An 18587-nucleotide genomic window follows, 5' to 3' on the forward strand; every position below is an offset into this window, starting at 1 on the left:
TTAGGGCTTACCTCTTCATGAGTTCATTACCTGTGTGGAAGTCAGTCTGCTTAGAGAAAATTTCAATTCCATTGTGTCTCATCGCCCATAAAGAAGGGTGGGTAGGGATGGGAGTGAGGCCACATTAGACTAACCAGATTATTTAGTTCAAGGTGTAGATTACCATGGCTAGAAAAGCAACTCAAGGAGCGTGTGTTTTGGACAGTAGGTCACAAGTAATACATGAAGGATTAAACTTCTTTTGATATCTTTTGGTCTGAAAATATATATACATAGTGACAGAGTGGGATGCTAAGCATTTTAGCAGTTCACTTTAAAAGTTTTTTCTGTGAAGGAAATGACTTATGTTTAAGCTTCTCAAGTTGTTCCTGAATACAAATGATGGATTCAGAGTCTCAATTTTACTTAATGATACTTTAGACCAGTGTAAATCATTATTGAAAGTTAACTTAGTTCAATCATTCTTTTATCGTTGTAGAAGATGTTGACACATTTATTTTCCATATTTTGGAAGTATGTGTGGTTCTAATTATAATTGATGAGATCCAGGCCTAGAGCATTAGATGGATGGTTAAACTAAATTGCTCATAAGGTCCCTTTTACCTATAGGACTTCATTATCCTGTATGATGGTTATGTTTAGAACTGACAAGAGCTCCCCAGGAAATAATGCTCTACTGTCGTCGGTGGTTCCTGCAAACTCTGCTTCCTCCAGTGGAATCCAGCCTGAAAGCCCTTTCCAGCCTGCCTTCCAGGCACTGGGCCTTTGGCTCAAGAGATCGTTTTATTGTGTGGATCCACATGACTCATCTAGATTCTGATCTGCTTTCTCTTGTCTCCTGATCCAGGCTCTGGCCTCTTTCTTCGCGCCCAGTTTGCCATCTGAGTGTTTACATCGGTGTCCTTTGCTGTGCGTGGGCCACTGAATGCCAGTTATATTCAGCCTGCCTTGTCATGAACTTTGTCCGAACCTTCTGGTTTTTTCCTTACATCTGGAATCATGACTAGCTGTTTCTCTTGGATTCATACTAACCATCCCAGTCCAGCTCTTAGTCCTGATTTTTTCTGACCTACGTTTTCTGTGACTGATTTGGTGCATACACTTCTGTCTAAAAGCTGACTTTCTTAAATCAAAATGAGGAAAGTTACATTGATTAGGCCACCAGAAATATTTAAACAAGGGGCTAAAATCTCACTATAATACCTGTTTTCACTAAATATGAATATTTATATTAAAAAATTGTGCAAGGCCGACCTGCAGGGGTTGATTAATAAAAAATGTCAGAAGTACCCAAAAGTATCCAACCTTGTTATGTGGCTGACTTAAATCCTAAAGATCACATTATTTTATTGGTTTAGATGCCTGAAAGCCTTAGCGATTAATTCTGTATTGAAATCTAATTGGTAGTTCTTAACCTGTCACTCTGTGTGCATCTGGAGAGCTTCTAAAAAGTGCCGATGCCCCACCTCAGCACCTCAGATAGGTGGGGTTTGGGTCAGAGCTTTGAAGTTGCTTCTAACGTGGGAAACCACTTACCTTAAAGTCCATATCCCACGTTGTTGCGGTGATGTATTGGTTTTCAAGTAGAGCTTTCAGAGGAATCCTTTTTACATCTAGCTTCAGGTATGGAATTTATTTCCATGGAATGATCTCCAACTAGTTTGTTTTAGAAAATTCTGCTAGTTTGTCTAATTATCTGTTCTGAATAGAGGAAATTTATTTGCTACGCCTTCTACTAAGAATCTACTGTAACCAGATGTAAACCAGAGGTTTGAGTGAAAATAACCCAGTACAAATAGCTGAAATTAATGCTACATGTTATCCTTGTTAAGTTTTGTAATGTGTTTTCTTTCAAACTAATTTTGTGTTTCATATCTACCAGCCTTTGGCTAATCCTGTTTTATAGATTGGTCTAAGGTTTAAAAAAAAAAAAAAAACTAAGGCAAGTTTGATGTCCCTTGACGAAGTACAAAATAGAAATTCAGTCTTCTAAAGGAGAATAAAATAAAACTGCTTCTTAATATATGAGAATCCTCGTTAACTGTATTTGTATTCTTGTTAGAGATAAGAAGACCCAGAACCCTGATAGTTAAAGCATAACTATCTAAAGGCATGTAGACCGATTTTCACTGGGGTAATGTAGGCTTTGCCACATCTACCTTCTCACTCTTCTTAAGATTCCGATTGTGCTCATTGTTCTCTTATCTGTGTTGCATCTCCCATTGAGCTCTGGTAAAATAATGCTTTAGCAGTTGGAATGCTTTTGGCTTAAAGTAACAGAAACCTCAATGCAAACAGTAAAACCATAAAGAAATGAATTGTCTTGCATGACAAGAAGTCCGGAAGCTTCTTTAGGGTGGTTTATTCAGCATCCCTCTACCCTGCTATCTTCTGATGGGCAGCTTTATCCTAGGCCAGCTTCCCTCGTGCTCAGAGTTAGCTGCAGAAATTTTGGGCATCACAGTGTCCAGTGGAAGAGGAGAGACAGTTTTTCCTTTGTATCTCTTTTTAAGAGCAAAGAGGCCTTTCCCGGAAGCTCCCCCATCACGTTTCATTGCCCAGAACTAGGTCACATGCCTTTGCTGTAAGAGATCCTAGGAGTATTGTAAGTTAGTGTCAAAAGGCGGACTAAGACTTTTAATCCATGGACCATGCTGTCAAAGTATAGGGTTAGGTGTACTTCTTACTGAGAAGGGCAGTGGAATTCTCTGGTTGGTTAAAAGACGAGTCAGGATTTATCTTGAGACATTTGAGCTTGGGATGGACATAGGGTCCTGAGACAGCAGGGATAGTGGGTAGATGTCCATGAGTGTCCCCTACAGGTGCTGCCCCATGACCCAAGGGCTTTCTTCCATTTTCTTACCCTCTGCTTCTCTAGTCTCTCATCATTTAGATGGGTCCAGATTTATTTAAGCTGTCCTCCAAATGTTCTGCCTGCCCAAGTTTGCAGACACTTCCTACCGTTTAGCTCACCATACAACCTACATATTTCATGATAACAAGTGTTTACCACTTATTTCATACTCCTCTAAGAGTGTTTTTCTTCTGGAGAGCGTATGTAAGATATACATATTCTTAAGGGTACCTGTGAGATTTGACACTTGGTATCTGTTTTGGAGTCACTGAATGATGTAAATGATTAAGTACTAGGCAACTAACAGAAAAATTGGCTCTTCGAGCCTACCCAGAGGTAACTCGGAAGAAAGGCCTGGTGACCATGAAAACCCTGTGGGGAGCAGTGCTCCCCGACACACATGGGGTCACCATGAGTTGGAATAGACTGATAGCAACTATTTTTTTTTTAATCGTCTATTTTACAATTAGATTTTAATGTCAAAATGAGCACAGATTGCTTTCTTCTTGCTTGTCAGGGATGGTAGCAGAACAAAAGTAAAGTTGATACTGAAGAGAAAAAACAGGGAGACTTTTTCCTAGAGGTGATTTACTTAAGAGAGTACAAAACCAGCATTTTATCTTTAAAGTATCTCATAGACAAGGTCCAGGTAAGAATTTACACGTAATTCATTGAACAAAGTATAGCACAAATGTCCTGGCCCAATTCATCTTACATATATTGATGTCTCAGCAAAGCTGTTTTCTTTGTTGGTTGTATGCTGGCTTTGTCTGAAAGTTACATTTAATCTTGCATAATCCTAAAACATTCTTTTGCTGATGATGTATGTCTTATATTCAGAAGTCTCTTCCTCCTGTATTCTGATTACTCAGTGAATAGTTTGAGGATTTTCTTTTCATGATGGATTTACAACTTAATGGGGCCAGAAACTTCACCCTATAATGGATGTTCTATAAAGGATTATGAATAAATAAAACTTTTAATAGAATTCCATATTTAATTCTTTAATACTGAGAAGGAAAGATACAAACTAAGATTCAAAACAGGATAGCATAAAGAATTCTACTAACTTAAGTTGATATATATATAATGTTCAGCATTACTGTTTTTGGTCTTGTTCCAGTATTATAATAATTCCGGGCTTCTGGCCCCATTATTTCTAAAGCTGGAATACTTTTCTATGTAAGGAGTTGAAAAAGAAAGAATGCCCCTCTATTATCTGATCTGTCTTTAAAGCTTAAACATACTTTATTATCTGGATTAGAGAAGTGGGCTGTCAAAACTTACATATGTAGAGTAGGAGAGACACCCAGTGGCTGAAATACTTCTTGCCCCCCTTTTTTTTTTTAAAGAGTTCTCATAAAAAACATGATTGCCGTTGAACTATTTATTGACTGGTTTTCCTACTATTCATTTGTATTTTCTGGATTGCTTTTTCCAAAATTATTTTCCACATAGTGGAAGTATTCCCCTCTCTGTTGATTGGTGTTTACCCCAAATGGGAATACGGAGCAGGTTCAGTGTTCGTAATTTGAATGGAAGGGATCGCAATTTACACTGTTCATCTGCAAATTCAGTAGAGATAGCTTTATTCATAACCATTGTCACCATACTCCATCGTTATTTCTGTAAAATATAAAACCAATACCAAACCCGCTGCTGTCCAGTCGATTTCGACTCATAGCAACACTGTGGATCAGAGTGGAGCTGCTCACAGGGTTTCCAAAGCTGTAATCTGTATGGAAGCAGGCTGCCACGTCTTTCTCCCGAGGAGCAGCTGGTGGATTCAGACCACCGTCCTTTCAGTTAGCAGCTGAGCACTTAACCAACTGTAGTACCAGGGCCCCAACACTAATACTAAAGAATCAACAAGTAACTGTAAGCCTTTAACTTCAAAGCTAGCCTTCTGATTTATTATAAAAATTTCTGAAAAATGAAGACTCAGTCAAAATACCTTGGAAAAGGAAACATTTACCATGAGGGTACATGAAGACTGTACTGAAAACCTGCTAGTAGAAACTAGGGGCAACTGTAATGGCTGGCATCCATGTCTTTCCCCATGGTATTTTTAATGTCAAATTTGAATGTTTACACTGTTTTTCTCTTTACCAGCCAGGTCCCTTTTGTACATTCATAATTTCTGCTCATTCAACACATTGACTTCAACATGGCTTAGTTTGATTGACTCTTCTGGCCCGTCCCAACCTTTCAGCTTCAATTCCTGTTGCCTCCTTCCTTTTATGGTTCGTAGCTTGAATTTCCAAGAGAGAATATGATTAACCTAACGTATCTTCGGAGTCCCACAAAACCAAAACCCACTGCTGTCGAGTCGATTCTGACTCATAGCAACCCTACAGCACAGAGTAGAACCGCCCCATAGGGTTTCCAAGGAGCACCTGGTGAATTCAAACTGCCAACCTTTTGGTTAGCAGCCGTAGCACTTAACCACTATGCCACCAGGGTTTCTTTGGAGTCCCAGGATGGTGTAAATGGGTTAACGTACTAAAAAGATTGGAAGTTCAAATCTACCCAGAGGTGCTTTAGAGGAAAGGCCTGGTGATCTTTCGAAAAATCAGCCATTGGAAACCCTACAGAGCACAGTTCTGCTTTACACACCTGGGGTTGCCGTAAGTTGGAGTCAGCTTGAGGGCAGCTGGCAGCTTACCTTTGAGGCACAAGTTAAATTGTTGGCTGATGGCCTGTCTTTGGATTGGTTGGCTTTTGGTGCTCTAGTTTTAACTGTGAACTGGAGTCACGTAATCTGCCTACCCTTTCCTTTTTGTCAAGAGCCATAGGCAGTTTACCTCAGAACATGTTTACTCTGAACATGGTAAGTACTTTGAAGCCTGGTTCAAATGGAAAGTCATCAGACACTCAGAGCTGTGTTTTTCACACTTTGGCTGCATTGCAATTACCTGAAGGACTTATAAAAACACAGAGTTTCTGATTAGTGTTGGTGGAGGGAAGGGCAACAATTTGCATTTCTAGCAAGTTCCCTGGTGATGCTGCTGGTCCGGGGACCACACTTTGAGAACCACCGTCAGGGGATATTAAACTATTGTTGACCGAAAAAAATCTGTTTCTAAACTTCTTACAAAAGAAATCCACTTGGAGGGTAAAAAGTGTATCTAATTGAATGCTGAAATCATTGCTTTCATTTACTGTTTTTGAACAAAACTGATTTTATAGTGAGTTCTAGGACTTGTTCCCTGATGTTTTCACTGACTGAGTTTAGCTAGTATAATTTAATTTCTTGCCGTTACAACTTTGTCCTGAAGTAAAAAATTGTTTTTTGTTTTAATAGTTCCCCCACCCCTCCTTTTTTTTCTGTTACTGAAGTAAATGCCATGACTCCAATTACAAAACCATTTTTAGAATTGTGTTGACAAGAAGATTGAAAAAACAACCCAACACTGTCACTGGTTTTGTTTTACTGAAGCAGACTCCCTCTGTTCTCTTACAGGGTTACATGAGTTCTTTTTTCTCCTAGTCCTAGTGTACTTTGTGATGGCTTGCATTTATGCTCAGTCACTGTGGCAGGCTGTTAAGAAAGGAGGACCCATGCACATGATTTTAAAGGTTCTGACAACTGCATTGCTGTCACAAGCTGCTTCAGCTTTAGCTAATTACATGCATTTCTCCAGGTAACTCAAACCACTACAACTGTGTTCATCATTACGTCTAATTAATCCTAATTAGTCCACCAAAATTGTGCTTGCTTTGATTGTGAACAATTTTTTCACCTTGGCAATTTACACTAATACTGTCCTCTTCAATTTCTCAGTTACTCCAGAGATGGAATAGGGGTACCTTTCATGGGAAGTTTGGCAGAATGTGAGTATTTTTCTGAACTTTTTTTTTCTAATTGTGCTTTAAGCAAAAGTTTGTAGTTAAAGTTAGTTTCTCGTACAAAACTTCATACACACATTGTTACGTGACCCTAGTTGCTCTCCCCTATAATATGACAGCACACTCCTCCTCTCCACCCCAGATTTCCTGTGTCCATTTAACCAGCTCCTGTTCTTTTCTGCCTTCTCATCTTACCTCCAGACAGGACCTGCCCATTTAGTCTCATGTATCTACTTGAGCTACACAGTCTTCACAAGTATTATTTTATGTTTTATAGTCCAGTCTAATCTTTGTCTGAAGAGTTGGCTTTGGGAATGGTTTTAGTTTTGGGCTAACAGCCTGAGGACCGTGTCTTTTGGAGTCCCTCCAGTCTCAGTCAGACCATTAAGTCTGGTCGTTTTACTAGAATTTGAGTTCTGCACTCCACTTTTCTCCTGCTCCATCAGGGACTCTCTGTAGTGTTCATTATCAGGGCGGTCATTGCTGGTAGCCAGGCACCATCTAGTTCTTCTGGTCTCAGGCCGATGGAGTCTCTGGCTTATGTGGCCCCCTCTGTCTCTTGGGCTCCTGTTTTCCTTATATCTTTGGTGGTCTTCATTTTCCTTCATTCCAGGTGGGGTGGGACCAATTGATGCGTCTTAGCTGGCACCAAATCCTAGCTAGCTTTTAGGACCTCAGATGCCACTCCCCAAAGTGGAATGCAGAACATTTTCTTAATAAACTTTGTTATGCCAATTGACCTAGATGTCCCCTGAAACCATGGTTCCCAGACCCTCACCCCTGCTACTCTGTCCCTGAAAGTGTTGGTTGTGTTCAGGAAACTTCTTCGCTTTTAGTCCAGTCGTGCTGACTTCCCCTATATTGTGTGTTGTCCTTCACTTAATTCTTGCCTGCTATCTAGTTAGTGAATATCCCTCTCCCTTCCTCCCCACCCTCATAAGCATCAAAGAATGTTTTCTTCTATGTTAAAAGCTTTTCTTGAGTTCTTGTAATAGTGGTCTCACACAATATTTGTCCTTTTGCAGCTAATTTCATTCAGCATATTGCCTTCCAGATTCATCCATGTTATGAAATGTCTCATGGATTCGTCATTGTTTTTTATTCATGCGTAGTATTCCATTGTATGACTATACCATAATTTATTCATTCGTCCGTTGATGGGCACCTTGGTTGCTTCCATTTTTTGCTATTGTAAACAGTGCTGCGATGAACATGGGTGTGCGTATATCTGTTCGTGTAAAGGCTCTTATTTCTCTAGGGTATATTCCAAGGAGTAGGATTGCTGGATCATATGGTAGTTCTATTTCTAGTTTTTTTAAGGAAGCGCCAAATCAATTTCCAAAATGGTTGTACCATTTTACATTCCCACCAGAAATGTATAAATGTTCTAGTCTCTCCACAGTGTCTCCGATATTTATTATTTTGTGTTTCTTGGATTAATCCTAGCCTTGTTAGGGTGAGATGGTATCTCATTGTAGTTTAGATTTGCATTTCTCTACTAGCTAATGATCGTGAGCTTTTCTTCATGTAATCTGTTAGCCACCAGAATGTCTTCTTTGGTGAAGTGCCTGTTCATATCCTTTGCCCATTTTTTAAATGGATTATTTGTCTTTTTGTTATTGAGGTGTTGAAGTGTTTTGTAGATTTTAGAGATTAAACCCTTGTCAGTTATGTTGTAGCCAAAAATTTTTTCCCGATCCGTAGGTTCTCTTTTTACCCTTTGGTGAAGTCTTTTCTTGAGCATAAGTGTTTGATTTTTAGGAGCTCCCAGTTATCTAGTTTCTCTTCTGGTGTTTGTGCATTGTTAGTAATGTTTTATATCCTGTTTATGCCATGTTTTAGGGCTCCTAGCTTTGTCCCTGTTTTTTCTTCCGTGATCTTTATCATTTTAGAGTTTATGTTTAGGTCTTTGATCCATTTTGAGTTGGTTTTTGTGCATGGTGTGAGATACGGGTCTTGTTTCATTTTTTGCACTTTTTTTTTGTTGTTTTAAAGATAAACTTGCTGTCTATTTCTTGTTTTTATTTTTAAAAAATACATATTTTTATTGCAGTACAGTTACCCATCCAAGGCTACAGTTGGTTCAAATTCAACCTTACTGAAAACAGGGTTACAGAATTGGTTCCCATGTGTCCTATTTAGTTTCCTCTTGGCAATTGGTAATTTTTAGTGTTTTTAGGGCATATTTACATATATTCTCTTATTTTATGTTCAGTGAAAACTCAGTGAAGTAGGTGTGCTTATCCCTGTTTTGCAGATAAAGAAACAAAACTCAGCAACATACAGTAGTTCTCCAGATGTCAGTGAGCTGTTGAGGGGTAGACCCAGTCTAAGCTATTGAGCCTGGTAGAGCCCAGACTCAGATCCAAATTTTTGACTCCGAAGCTGAAGTTTTTTCCCATATATTATCCCATTTTCTATTTATACCCATTGCTGCTGAGTCAATTCCGACTCATAGTGACCCTATAGGACAGAGTAGAAGTGCTGTACGGGGTTTCCAAGGGAGCGGCTGTTGGACTTGAACTGCCGGACTTCTGGTTAGCAGCCGAGCTCCTGATCACTGTGCCACCAGGGCTCCTTTTCTGTTACACTGACTTTTTCTCTCTGAGTGTACCTGTAATTGAGCTGACCTCACACCTTTGTTCTTTTATTTGTAAAAGGAACTCTTATGAAGTAATTTTTTTTATTAATTATGATAAGAAAATACTTAAAAGTTCCTAAAATCATGACTTTAAAGAGCACTTCAGAGGGACATCAGGTCACGTGCCATTCCTAATCCTGGACAACTGTTTTAAGATTTGCTCTTAAAAAGAAGGTTTTGAATGAGGTCATCCTGGGGTTTACTTCTCCTTCCGCTCCTATGTTTGTCTTCTGGCCTCATCACTCTCTGATAGGGCGGCATGTGGTAATCTCTGTTAATCATCTCAGCACCATTCACCCTGGTGTTTCTGCCCATAAAGATTCTGAACTTCCAGAGCCTTCCACCTTCCTCGTGAAGAGAACACGTCTGTCACCTTTTAGGCATGAACGAGAGAAGCGTATCCTTTTTGAGTAGTGTCTAGAGCCCTGCTTTCTTCCTCTTTTCTCTTGGATGACTTTTGGGTGTTTAATAGAATTGTAGATTTTTAGAGCTGGACAGAACCCTAGAAATAATTTAGCTTGTGCATTTTAGGTGAGGAAATGGAGATCCAAAGAGGCAAATCACACAGAAGCCACTGCTGGCAAAGCTAATGCTAAAATCTAGGACTGTCACATTTCTGTGAGAGTCTGCCATGTACCCAACAATGTTTTAGGCTGTCTAGGTGCAGTAGTTAATGTACCTGGCTGCTAACAGAAAGATCGGCAGAGGAGCCTCAGAAGAAAGGCCTGGTAGTCTGCTTCCAAAACCCTGGAACACAGTTTTAGTCTGACACACATGGGGTCTCCATGAGTCGAAATTGATTCAAAGACAGCAACGTCTTCATTGAAGGTTGAAAAGCAAAAGTTAAAAAAAAAGAAAAATCTGCAGTAGGAGTTTTTTTTTTTTTTTTTTAGTAGTTCTCACAAAAGGTTTGATTTGTTAAGAGATTAAAATTTCAAGCCAGAATGGGGTTTTGTGTGATTTGTATATTAGATATTTTTCAACAACAGGTAAGCAGTGTTTTAGGTAATTTAGAATTTTATCCATATGTGTGGTACTTAAGGAGACCTGGTGATGAAGTGATTAAAGCAATTGCTAACCCGAAAGGTTGGCAGTTTGAAACCTTCAGCAGCTTCACGCAAGAAAGATGTGGCAGTCTACTTGCGTAGAGGTTTACGGCGTTTGGAAACCCTACAGTCGCTAGTAGTTGGAATGAACTCCATGGCAGTGGGTTGGGGTTTGGGGTTTTTTTTTTTTTTTTGGTTTATTACTTAGTACATGAAGAAATGACCCAGAAAATCAAGGTTTTTCCATCTGTTTGTTTTTGTTAATTGCCAATTTACATAGGAGTATTCCTTTAACAAACTTCTCAGTTGAATATGTATTTGTGAAATGTTTAATAAAATTAACTGGCATCACAGTTATTTAAAAGCTCTGATGAGAAAGGAGTGTTGGTGGCATAGCAGTTAAGAGTTCACCTGCTACCCAAAAGGTTGGCAGTTCAAATCCACTAGCCACTCCTTGGAAACTGTCTGGGGCAGTTCTCTCTGCCCTGTAGGGTCACTGTGAGTCAAAATCCACTCACTGTCAATGGGTACAGTACAGTGTGATGAAAAAAGTGTGCTTGATCTAAAATTCCATGACATTTTATATCATTCAGATATAGTGACAGTTAATTGTCACAATACTCTATTACAAATATAAAAGTGTAAATATGAAGTAACCTATTTTAATTTGGATGGCATAGCAGGGAATAGTATGTCAAAATATATCTGAAAAGCTTGATCATTAATAGGTATTTGACTTGTAACTTATAAATACTATACTACAGCCGGTTGTATCTGCTTCTACAAGAATATGCTTGTATATCAGAAGTAAAAGTTCTGGACATTGAAGTTGTGGATGACAATTTGAAGAAAGTTTTATTTTATTAAATTGTGACCATAAATTTTTTTCAAACTCCAAATCAAAATACACTATGATGAGAAAGTTATAACCTTTTTTTATCAATAAATACTAGCTTATAAAACAAATACGCATGTCTGTAGATTTTTATTGTTTTCTTATGGTACTTAACTGGATGCAGGTGTTTCGTTACATCTTTTTGTCGAGTACAGGCTTCCCCTGCTGTGTAAGTGATGACCACCTGGTGGCACATGGCACTAACGCATGGAGCATTTCGTTTGTTGCCGGCACTCTGAAACTGAAGCCCACAGAATTAGATGTTGCCTGGCTATGCAATATGTTGTTGTATTATTTCTTATTAATAGTTTTAGAAAATACTTGTTCTTCATGTTATAGTTCAGCCATTAAAAAAAAATTAACAGCTCCAGAAATGAAGGCACTGGTGTTCTTCACGTTGCAAAAATTATATTTAAAACTTGTTTATTTTACTAACCAATGAATTATAGAAAACAGGATTACATAATTAAAAAAGGCTAAGAAAAATGGAAAACGCAAGGTGACTTAAGGTTGGCCTTAATAGAGATAGCCGTGATATTATACGGACACATAAATACTGTATTTCTATGCAGATAACGTGTGCATTATACATTGTTTGCCATCCACTGATCACCCGCAACATTCATGTTCCTAAGTGCTATGTGTGTTACTTACATGGGTGTGTTATTTGTGAAAAATACAGTATACATTTTTTTAAAAAGGAATGTTGTAATTGTCTTAACCTTTTTTTTTAAAATAAATGTTTATAAATTTTATGGTAATGGTAACATCTTAATTCTCTGGAATTATTTTACATAAGTGTCTTTTGTTGAATTTCCTCAGCTTCTCCTTGAAAATGCCTATTTCTTTTTTGGATGCTAAACAATAACTGTGTTCTAAATGAAAAAAAGGACCAAATTCTTTGTATTACGATGACTTGATTGACTTTAGTTTTTATTTTCCATTAGTTTTTGACATCGCTTCCCAAATTCAGATGTTATACCTCCTCCTGAGTCTGTGTATGGGCTGGACAATAGTCCGAATGAAGAAGTCACAAAGCAGACCTCTCCAGTGGGATTCTACTCCTGCGTCCACGGGCATTGCTGTGTTCATTGTCATAACCCAGGTGAGTGTTGATCCACAGTGTTTCCACTTCACAGTATTCAAAAATGCAAACGTGAAAGTATCTCATTTCGAAATTTAAACCTGTGACTCATGAGGAATTTGTGTCTTTTTTAAGTATGAATTTAAAGAGTAGTAGTTGCAATAATCTATTCTTCTACCAGGTGCTAGTATATATAGACTGCAGAATTTGTCACTTACATGAATTTGAGCTTCCTATCAGCTCATTGAGGGTGGTGATTTAATATTTAGGCTAGATTTTCATTTCTTTCATTTTAAGCTGTCTTTCCTATTATCTGATGTAGCAAGTACTCAACGTTGGACAAGCGAATCAGTGAATTGGGGGTTCATCTAGTTACAGCTCTTCTGCTGGTGCAGGGTCATAAGGAGAGTTCCAGTGAATAGCAGGGATAAATTGAAAGGGAAAACAGAATGAAAAAGATTGGATCTCATTTTTTAAAACAAACCTGGTCTTTTAGAAAGGCCTTCTGTGCACTTTTTTTTCTTCTTTTTCCTTGTAGAAATAGGGTTTATTTGATTCCAGGACATCCATATGCCTATGTGAAATAGATTTATAGACATTAGGAAGAAGGGTGTAAACTTAAAAATCTATACTGGGTTTGTGACTAGCATGAGCTGATAGAAGGAAGTGAAATACACACCTAGACTCTGTAAAGGACATTATAATCTAAAGTTTCAATTCATTAAATAAATTTGAAAACTGATTAAGAAGGTAGGGCCTGTGCTTTATTCCTCTTTATACCCCAGTATTTATTTAGTATGATAGATGCTGAGTAAGGTAGGTGTAATGAATTCACATGATTTATCTGAGAAAGAAATCCGTCTTAGGTGGTGATGTTTAGAAAGGAGATAAGGTTAGGAAGGGAGGGCAAATAAGAAATAACTGACTTAGAAGTGATTAAAATAAGGGCAAAATTCTACCAACTTAATGTTTTTGTTACAGGAAAATACAGTGAACGTATGGAACAAGTTAGATTCTCATTTCCCGATCAATAGCTTTTTAAAATTGAATCTTCATTTCATTATAATTTTAATGTATTATCACAGACAAATACCAATTGAAAGTTCAGCTTATGACAGTGCACTAGAGTTTACGTGCATTTATGAAGGCTGGATTAGACAGCCCTAGTCTTCAGCAAGAGCCCAGACAAAGCAGACAAGACAGACAGACAAAGACAGACAGATAACAAATTAGCGTATGTATATGAAAATATGAGTTAGGTTTGTAAAAATGTGAATCATGGGAAATGATAGTTTTATAATAGCATTTTTGTTGTTGTAGAAGTTAAATTTAGGAATGTAGGATCAAGAATTGGATGGTTGTAATTTGGTGGGGTTGAGGAATAACATTTTCAGTAATAGAGAACAAATATCGAGCCTAAGAAGGAAATTTCATGTTTGCAGGATGACAAAGGACTTCGCCTATCCAGAGTGATGGCATCATGTTAGCAGGAGTAAAATTAGGGTGTAAGATTTGAGAATTAGGAAGGGAAGAGATTGCTGATAAACTCCATAAAGTCTAAGAATAGGATTTATTATTGAGTTTTGATCTAAATTCTTTAGAAGCCACTGCAGCCTCAGCTCTGAGGATTGACTTAATGAATAAAGGATGTGTGATGGTGGGAAGATGACAGTAATTTAGATGATTGATGCTGGGTAAAGATAAAAGGGAAAGTGATTTCTTCTGAATAGCAGTAAGCAGGACAGCTTAATGAGGAACTTGCTGAGTTTACTACAGTGGTCACAATATGGGAGAAAAAAATCAACGATCAAAAAAGGAGAAATAGCAGTGCCCTGGGTGCTTATAGTGAGTATAAAAATAGCTCTCCTTTACCCAGGGACCTTCCATGAAAGAGTGAAGTCTGAAATCAATGATTTTGATTTGTTAATTTCTGGATTAGAAAAGATCCTGAGATATTCGAAAGTGACACTGAGATAGGGGGCTTGAATGCAGGACAGTTTGATTCTTGATGATGGTTTTGAAGTAAGGAGATGGATTTAGAAGAAAGTTTATATTTACTCTTTTCACCCTTTTAATTTATTTTCATCCATAAAGATGTCTTATTTGAGTCATGGTAGCAATAACATTTTTTATCCTTTCTGTGTGTGGCCTCATTGGCTAAAAATCTTTTTTCTCTAGCTTAGGGTATCAGTGAGGAAAAGACTATGCCTGTACTTTACTAATTAACACCCTTTATAGTCTGATTAATCCTGCAACTTCTTCCGAAATGTGTATATAATGTTTAAGGGATATTTACAGAGAGTTGAAGAAAGTACTTTGTTGTAAGAAGCTGTGATCTCTTCTCTGAATGTTATGCTGGATTTTGCAGAGCATTTTGCTGCTTTGGGAACAGTTTGAAGACCCCGGTCATCACAGCTACTATTCACATCACAACTTAGCAGGGATCCTTCTGATCCTTTTAAGAATTTGCCTGGCACTGTCATTAGGCTGTGGGCTCTACCAGATCATCACCGTGGAGAGGAGCACGCTGAAGAGAGAGTTCTACACCACGTTTGCCAAAGTACGGGCTTCTGATTGTCACCCTCACCCTCAGAGCAGCCGCGTGCCAACGTTACCATCTTCCCGGCCCTTTATATGCTTCACCCTGTTTAACCCTCACAACCTGGGAGGTGCAGGTGTTGGTATCACCAATTTACAGAACCTGTGGAGCGTTCTTTTCCATACAGCCTTTAGCAGGTTCATTTTGCCTGGATCACAATTTTTTTTTTATCAGAGGGAATTATATGTTTTTTCTGTAGTATCATAATTTAAAAAAAATAATAATAATAAATTAGGAGATGGTTTGCATTTCCCGCTGGTTATTGACTATGAACTGTTTCTCTCAAAGTTACGCAGTGCTTTATAACAAACTGTGAGGAGCTGTCCTCATCCTACCCAGACGGAGCCACAGGCTGAGTGCAGATCACATTTCAACCATTTCACTCCGTCTATATGAGATCATGTCCACTTTATTTCTCCTTTGTCCTTTTGTTGCAGAGATGGCAAAGCAAATTTGACTCTCGTACCCAATCAAGAAAGTCCTACACTCATTTAATAAAGGAAAAAAAAAAAGGCAGGAGGGGGTTGGTGCAGTGACATTACAGAAGCCTCCTTCCCTGGAAGGTCCTGTTCTTCTGTCAGATTGAAAGGAACCTGTTCTCATCTTGGCAGTTGAAGGAGGATTCCGAGAAGCTGTTTAGTCAGTCCGGCCAGCCCCCCGAGTCTCTGCTGGCCAGTTCAGGGCTGCTAGGGTAGGAAGGCCAAGTTTTGTCTTCACCCCTAGTCTTGAGCATTTCACAGCTGCCTCTACAGCCCCAGGAACCACCTTCAGGCTTCTGACTACCCAACAGGCCTGAAAAAGCCATTCTTTTGAATCTTTCGCAGGGACAGGAGTGTTTATTATTTTACATATTTGGGGTATCTAGACATTAAATTTCCTTTTTGTTTCATGTTTAAAATAGTGCCAAACTTTTTTCCTTAAACGTAAAAAAATTTTTTTATATGTCTTAATTTTATTTTTGAGTAGGTTCAAACATGAGAAAGTATCCAAAGATTAACAAAAAGTGTTTCTCAGTGTTTCTCACCTCTCTCCTATCTCTTCCTTTGCCATTACCTCCTCCTATGATTGCAGCTGTTGGCTCCCAGTTTTTCCTTACAGAGAATTTTTGGTTTATATGCCTATGGATTTTCCCCTCTCCCTATAAAAATAGCAACATACTAAACACACTTTTCTGCATCTGTTTTTTTTTTTTTTTTTTCATTTCCTATATCTTTAACAAACCAGACATCTCAAAAACTACTGTTTATTAATTTATGATTTTATTTCACATTTGATTTTGGAAAAGGGAATTGCCAGGGTTCAGTCTCCCATTCTTGTCAGCCCAGTTCCACCCCTCTGCCCTACCCCTCAAACAGGATCCACTGTTTTTGAGTTTTTTAGTCAATCAGCACCCCCTTAATATGCTAGTCATGTTTTTATCTGGGACATTGTGAAAATACATCTGTCTGTGTCTTCCTTAATGGCTTCCATTCGTTTGTTTCAGGGCTGTATCTTGTGGTTTTTATGCCATCCAGTCCTTGCATGCATTTCTGTCATTTTTAGTGACTACCAAAGAGATAAGGTAAGTAATCTAAATGATCAGAATCGTTCTTTAAATAAAAATACAGTCTTTAGTAAAAATTATTAAAGTGTGAAGGGCCTGTTCATCCACTGGTTTCTCGAGGGCTTGAAAATAAGACTTTGAAACAAAACGTTTAACTAGTAAATACAAAGTTTAAAAAATTTAGTATATAAACAAAATATAGAAAATAACTTTTGTTTTTCTTACTTTGGCCTATTCTAGAGTACTGTTGTATAAATAAGAGAATCCGTAATATATCTTTGTTAAGAAAATAATTAAGAATTCTTGCTAAATAACGGTAAAAATCAAGATAGATTTATAAAAATCATTCGAGTTGCTTTAACAAGCTGCAGGCTACAGTGCCGTGCCCAAGCGTGCCACATTTTCATTGTGTTGATACCCACCTTCTTAAGCGAACACCTCCATCGTTTCACAGCGGAGTTCTGCCCAGAGCCCTTTACAAGCAGTGTAGTATGACTTGAATGTGTGAATGTTCTTTGAGCCTGAGGTGTTTTACAAAGGTAAATAAGTAGGGATAGTGTATAAAAATAGAAATGTGACTTGAGAATTTTTTAAAGGACTTTTAGAGTACTCTTCAAGATCCCGGCGGGGCGTGCTTTGTTCCTGTTACTGTATTAGCCAGGAACCTGATTTTCTGTGTACTTACAGAAACTCCTTCCTGTAGTGTGCACAGCCTTAGGAGAGGACGGCTTAGCAAATTATCCTTTTGTGTCATACTTTGTCGTCTGTAAACTAACTGTCAAAGGAAGCTCTGAACATTAGTCATATTTTTTTTTGAAAATGTCTTTGATAAAATGCACCCCTGGTAAAGATTAAGGGTAGAGTAATATATTTATATAAGAAGTGTATATAGATTCGTGATAAATTGAACATAACTTCTGTGTTTCTGCAAGCAGTAAAAGCATTTTCTTTCTTTTCAGGTTATCACAATAGGTGTTATCCTTTGCCAGTCTGTTTCCATGGTTATTCTCTACAGACTCTTTCTGTCCCACAGTCTGTACTGGGAAGTTTCGTCGCTTTCCTCAGTAACACTACCACTGACCATATCATCTGGACACAAAAGTCGGCCCCATTTCTGATACTTGATTGTGTTCAAAGGAACGGTGAATTGGTTTAACAGAGTGCAATAAGGATCCAAATACAGTGACTTTTTTTTTTCATACATTTGGTATGAAAAATTAGAGAAAGCAGAGCATGTTATTTATATAACTGCATTTAAGCAGTACCAAAAACAAAGATAATAAATGTTTTGAAATATACTTAAACAATCAACTTTCAAGAAAGATGTTCTTATAAGGTGACAAGCAATTTCCATGTGGAGATAAAGATTTTTTTTTTTTTTTTTTTTTTATCTGCTATTTTGGTAAAATAGTCACCACTTAGTAACGCCTCATCTTATGTCAACGTAGCCAACTCAGGTGTGATAGGCTCAGAAAAAGTAATCAGTTAAATGATTACTTGCTTATATGTGTCTAAAATTGTCCAGTTATGAAATCAGTATACTTAGTACACTGATTAAAAACTGGTTTTTTTTAATGCTTTACATAAAATGCATTCATATTGGCGTTTAAAGGAATTGAAAGTGAAATCGGTTCAGGAAATGAATACAAAATGTTCACAGTTAAATGAGTAACCTTTTGTTTATTTATGGGTGGGGTTATTCTCCAGTTTTTTCTGTCATTTTTGGCTCTAGTTGATGTTTTTTAGCTTGATTAGCAAAGGGTTGATGACAGTTTATGCAAAATATGACAGATAAACTACTTGAGTTGTGAGAATGAGCAGTTCTAAAATGTGAACACTTAGGTGAAGGGACTGGCAGGTTTACATGTTTTAAAAAAAAAGAAGGAAAAACTACTATGTGTTGTGATACTAAAATCCTAATCCTTATATAATTCATTTTCTTTACATTGGATCCCCAGTCATAATTAAGCCATATACACAGATTAAATTAACAGAAGCATTTCACGTAAATGTTGGTTTCAGTCATCAACTACCCGTGAATTCCTGCCTAAGGATACTTAATCAGGATTAAATTTT

The 18587-nt window shown here is 37.8% G+C and overlaps 1 protein-coding gene across 3 annotated transcripts in view; it reads left to right on the forward strand.

Moving 5' to 3' along the window:
• Window positions 1–17897, forward strand: part of GPR180 (G protein-coupled receptor 180) — a 30274-nt gene extending 12377 nt beyond the window's left edge. The window contains exons 4-9 of one of the 3 annotated variants that reach the window (XM_049853134.1): window positions 6318–6498; window positions 6639–6688; window positions 12233–12390; window positions 14738–14929; window positions 16452–16529; window positions 17471–17897. In XM_049853134.1, the coding sequence (XP_049709091.1) occupies window positions 6318–6498; window positions 6639–6688; window positions 12233–12390; window positions 14738–14929; window positions 16452–16529; window positions 17471–17629 (818 nt within the window). In that variant the 3' untranslated portion in view covers window positions 17630–17897. Of the gene's footprint in view, window positions 1–6317; window positions 6499–6638; window positions 6689–12232; window positions 12391–14737; window positions 16153–16451; window positions 16530–17470 lie in introns of those variants that run through there. The other 2 variants (XM_049853133.1, XM_049853135.1) reach the window with 2 other exon arrangements.
• Window positions 17898–18587: the final 690 nt, after the last annotated feature.

The sequence above is a fragment of the Elephas maximus genome, chromosome 14 (genome assembly GCF_024166365.1).
Source record: "Elephas maximus indicus isolate mEleMax1 chromosome 14, mEleMax1 primary haplotype, whole genome shotgun sequence".
In the NCBI taxonomy this organism is placed as follows: domain Eukaryota; kingdom Metazoa; phylum Chordata; class Mammalia; order Proboscidea; family Elephantidae; genus Elephas; species Elephas maximus.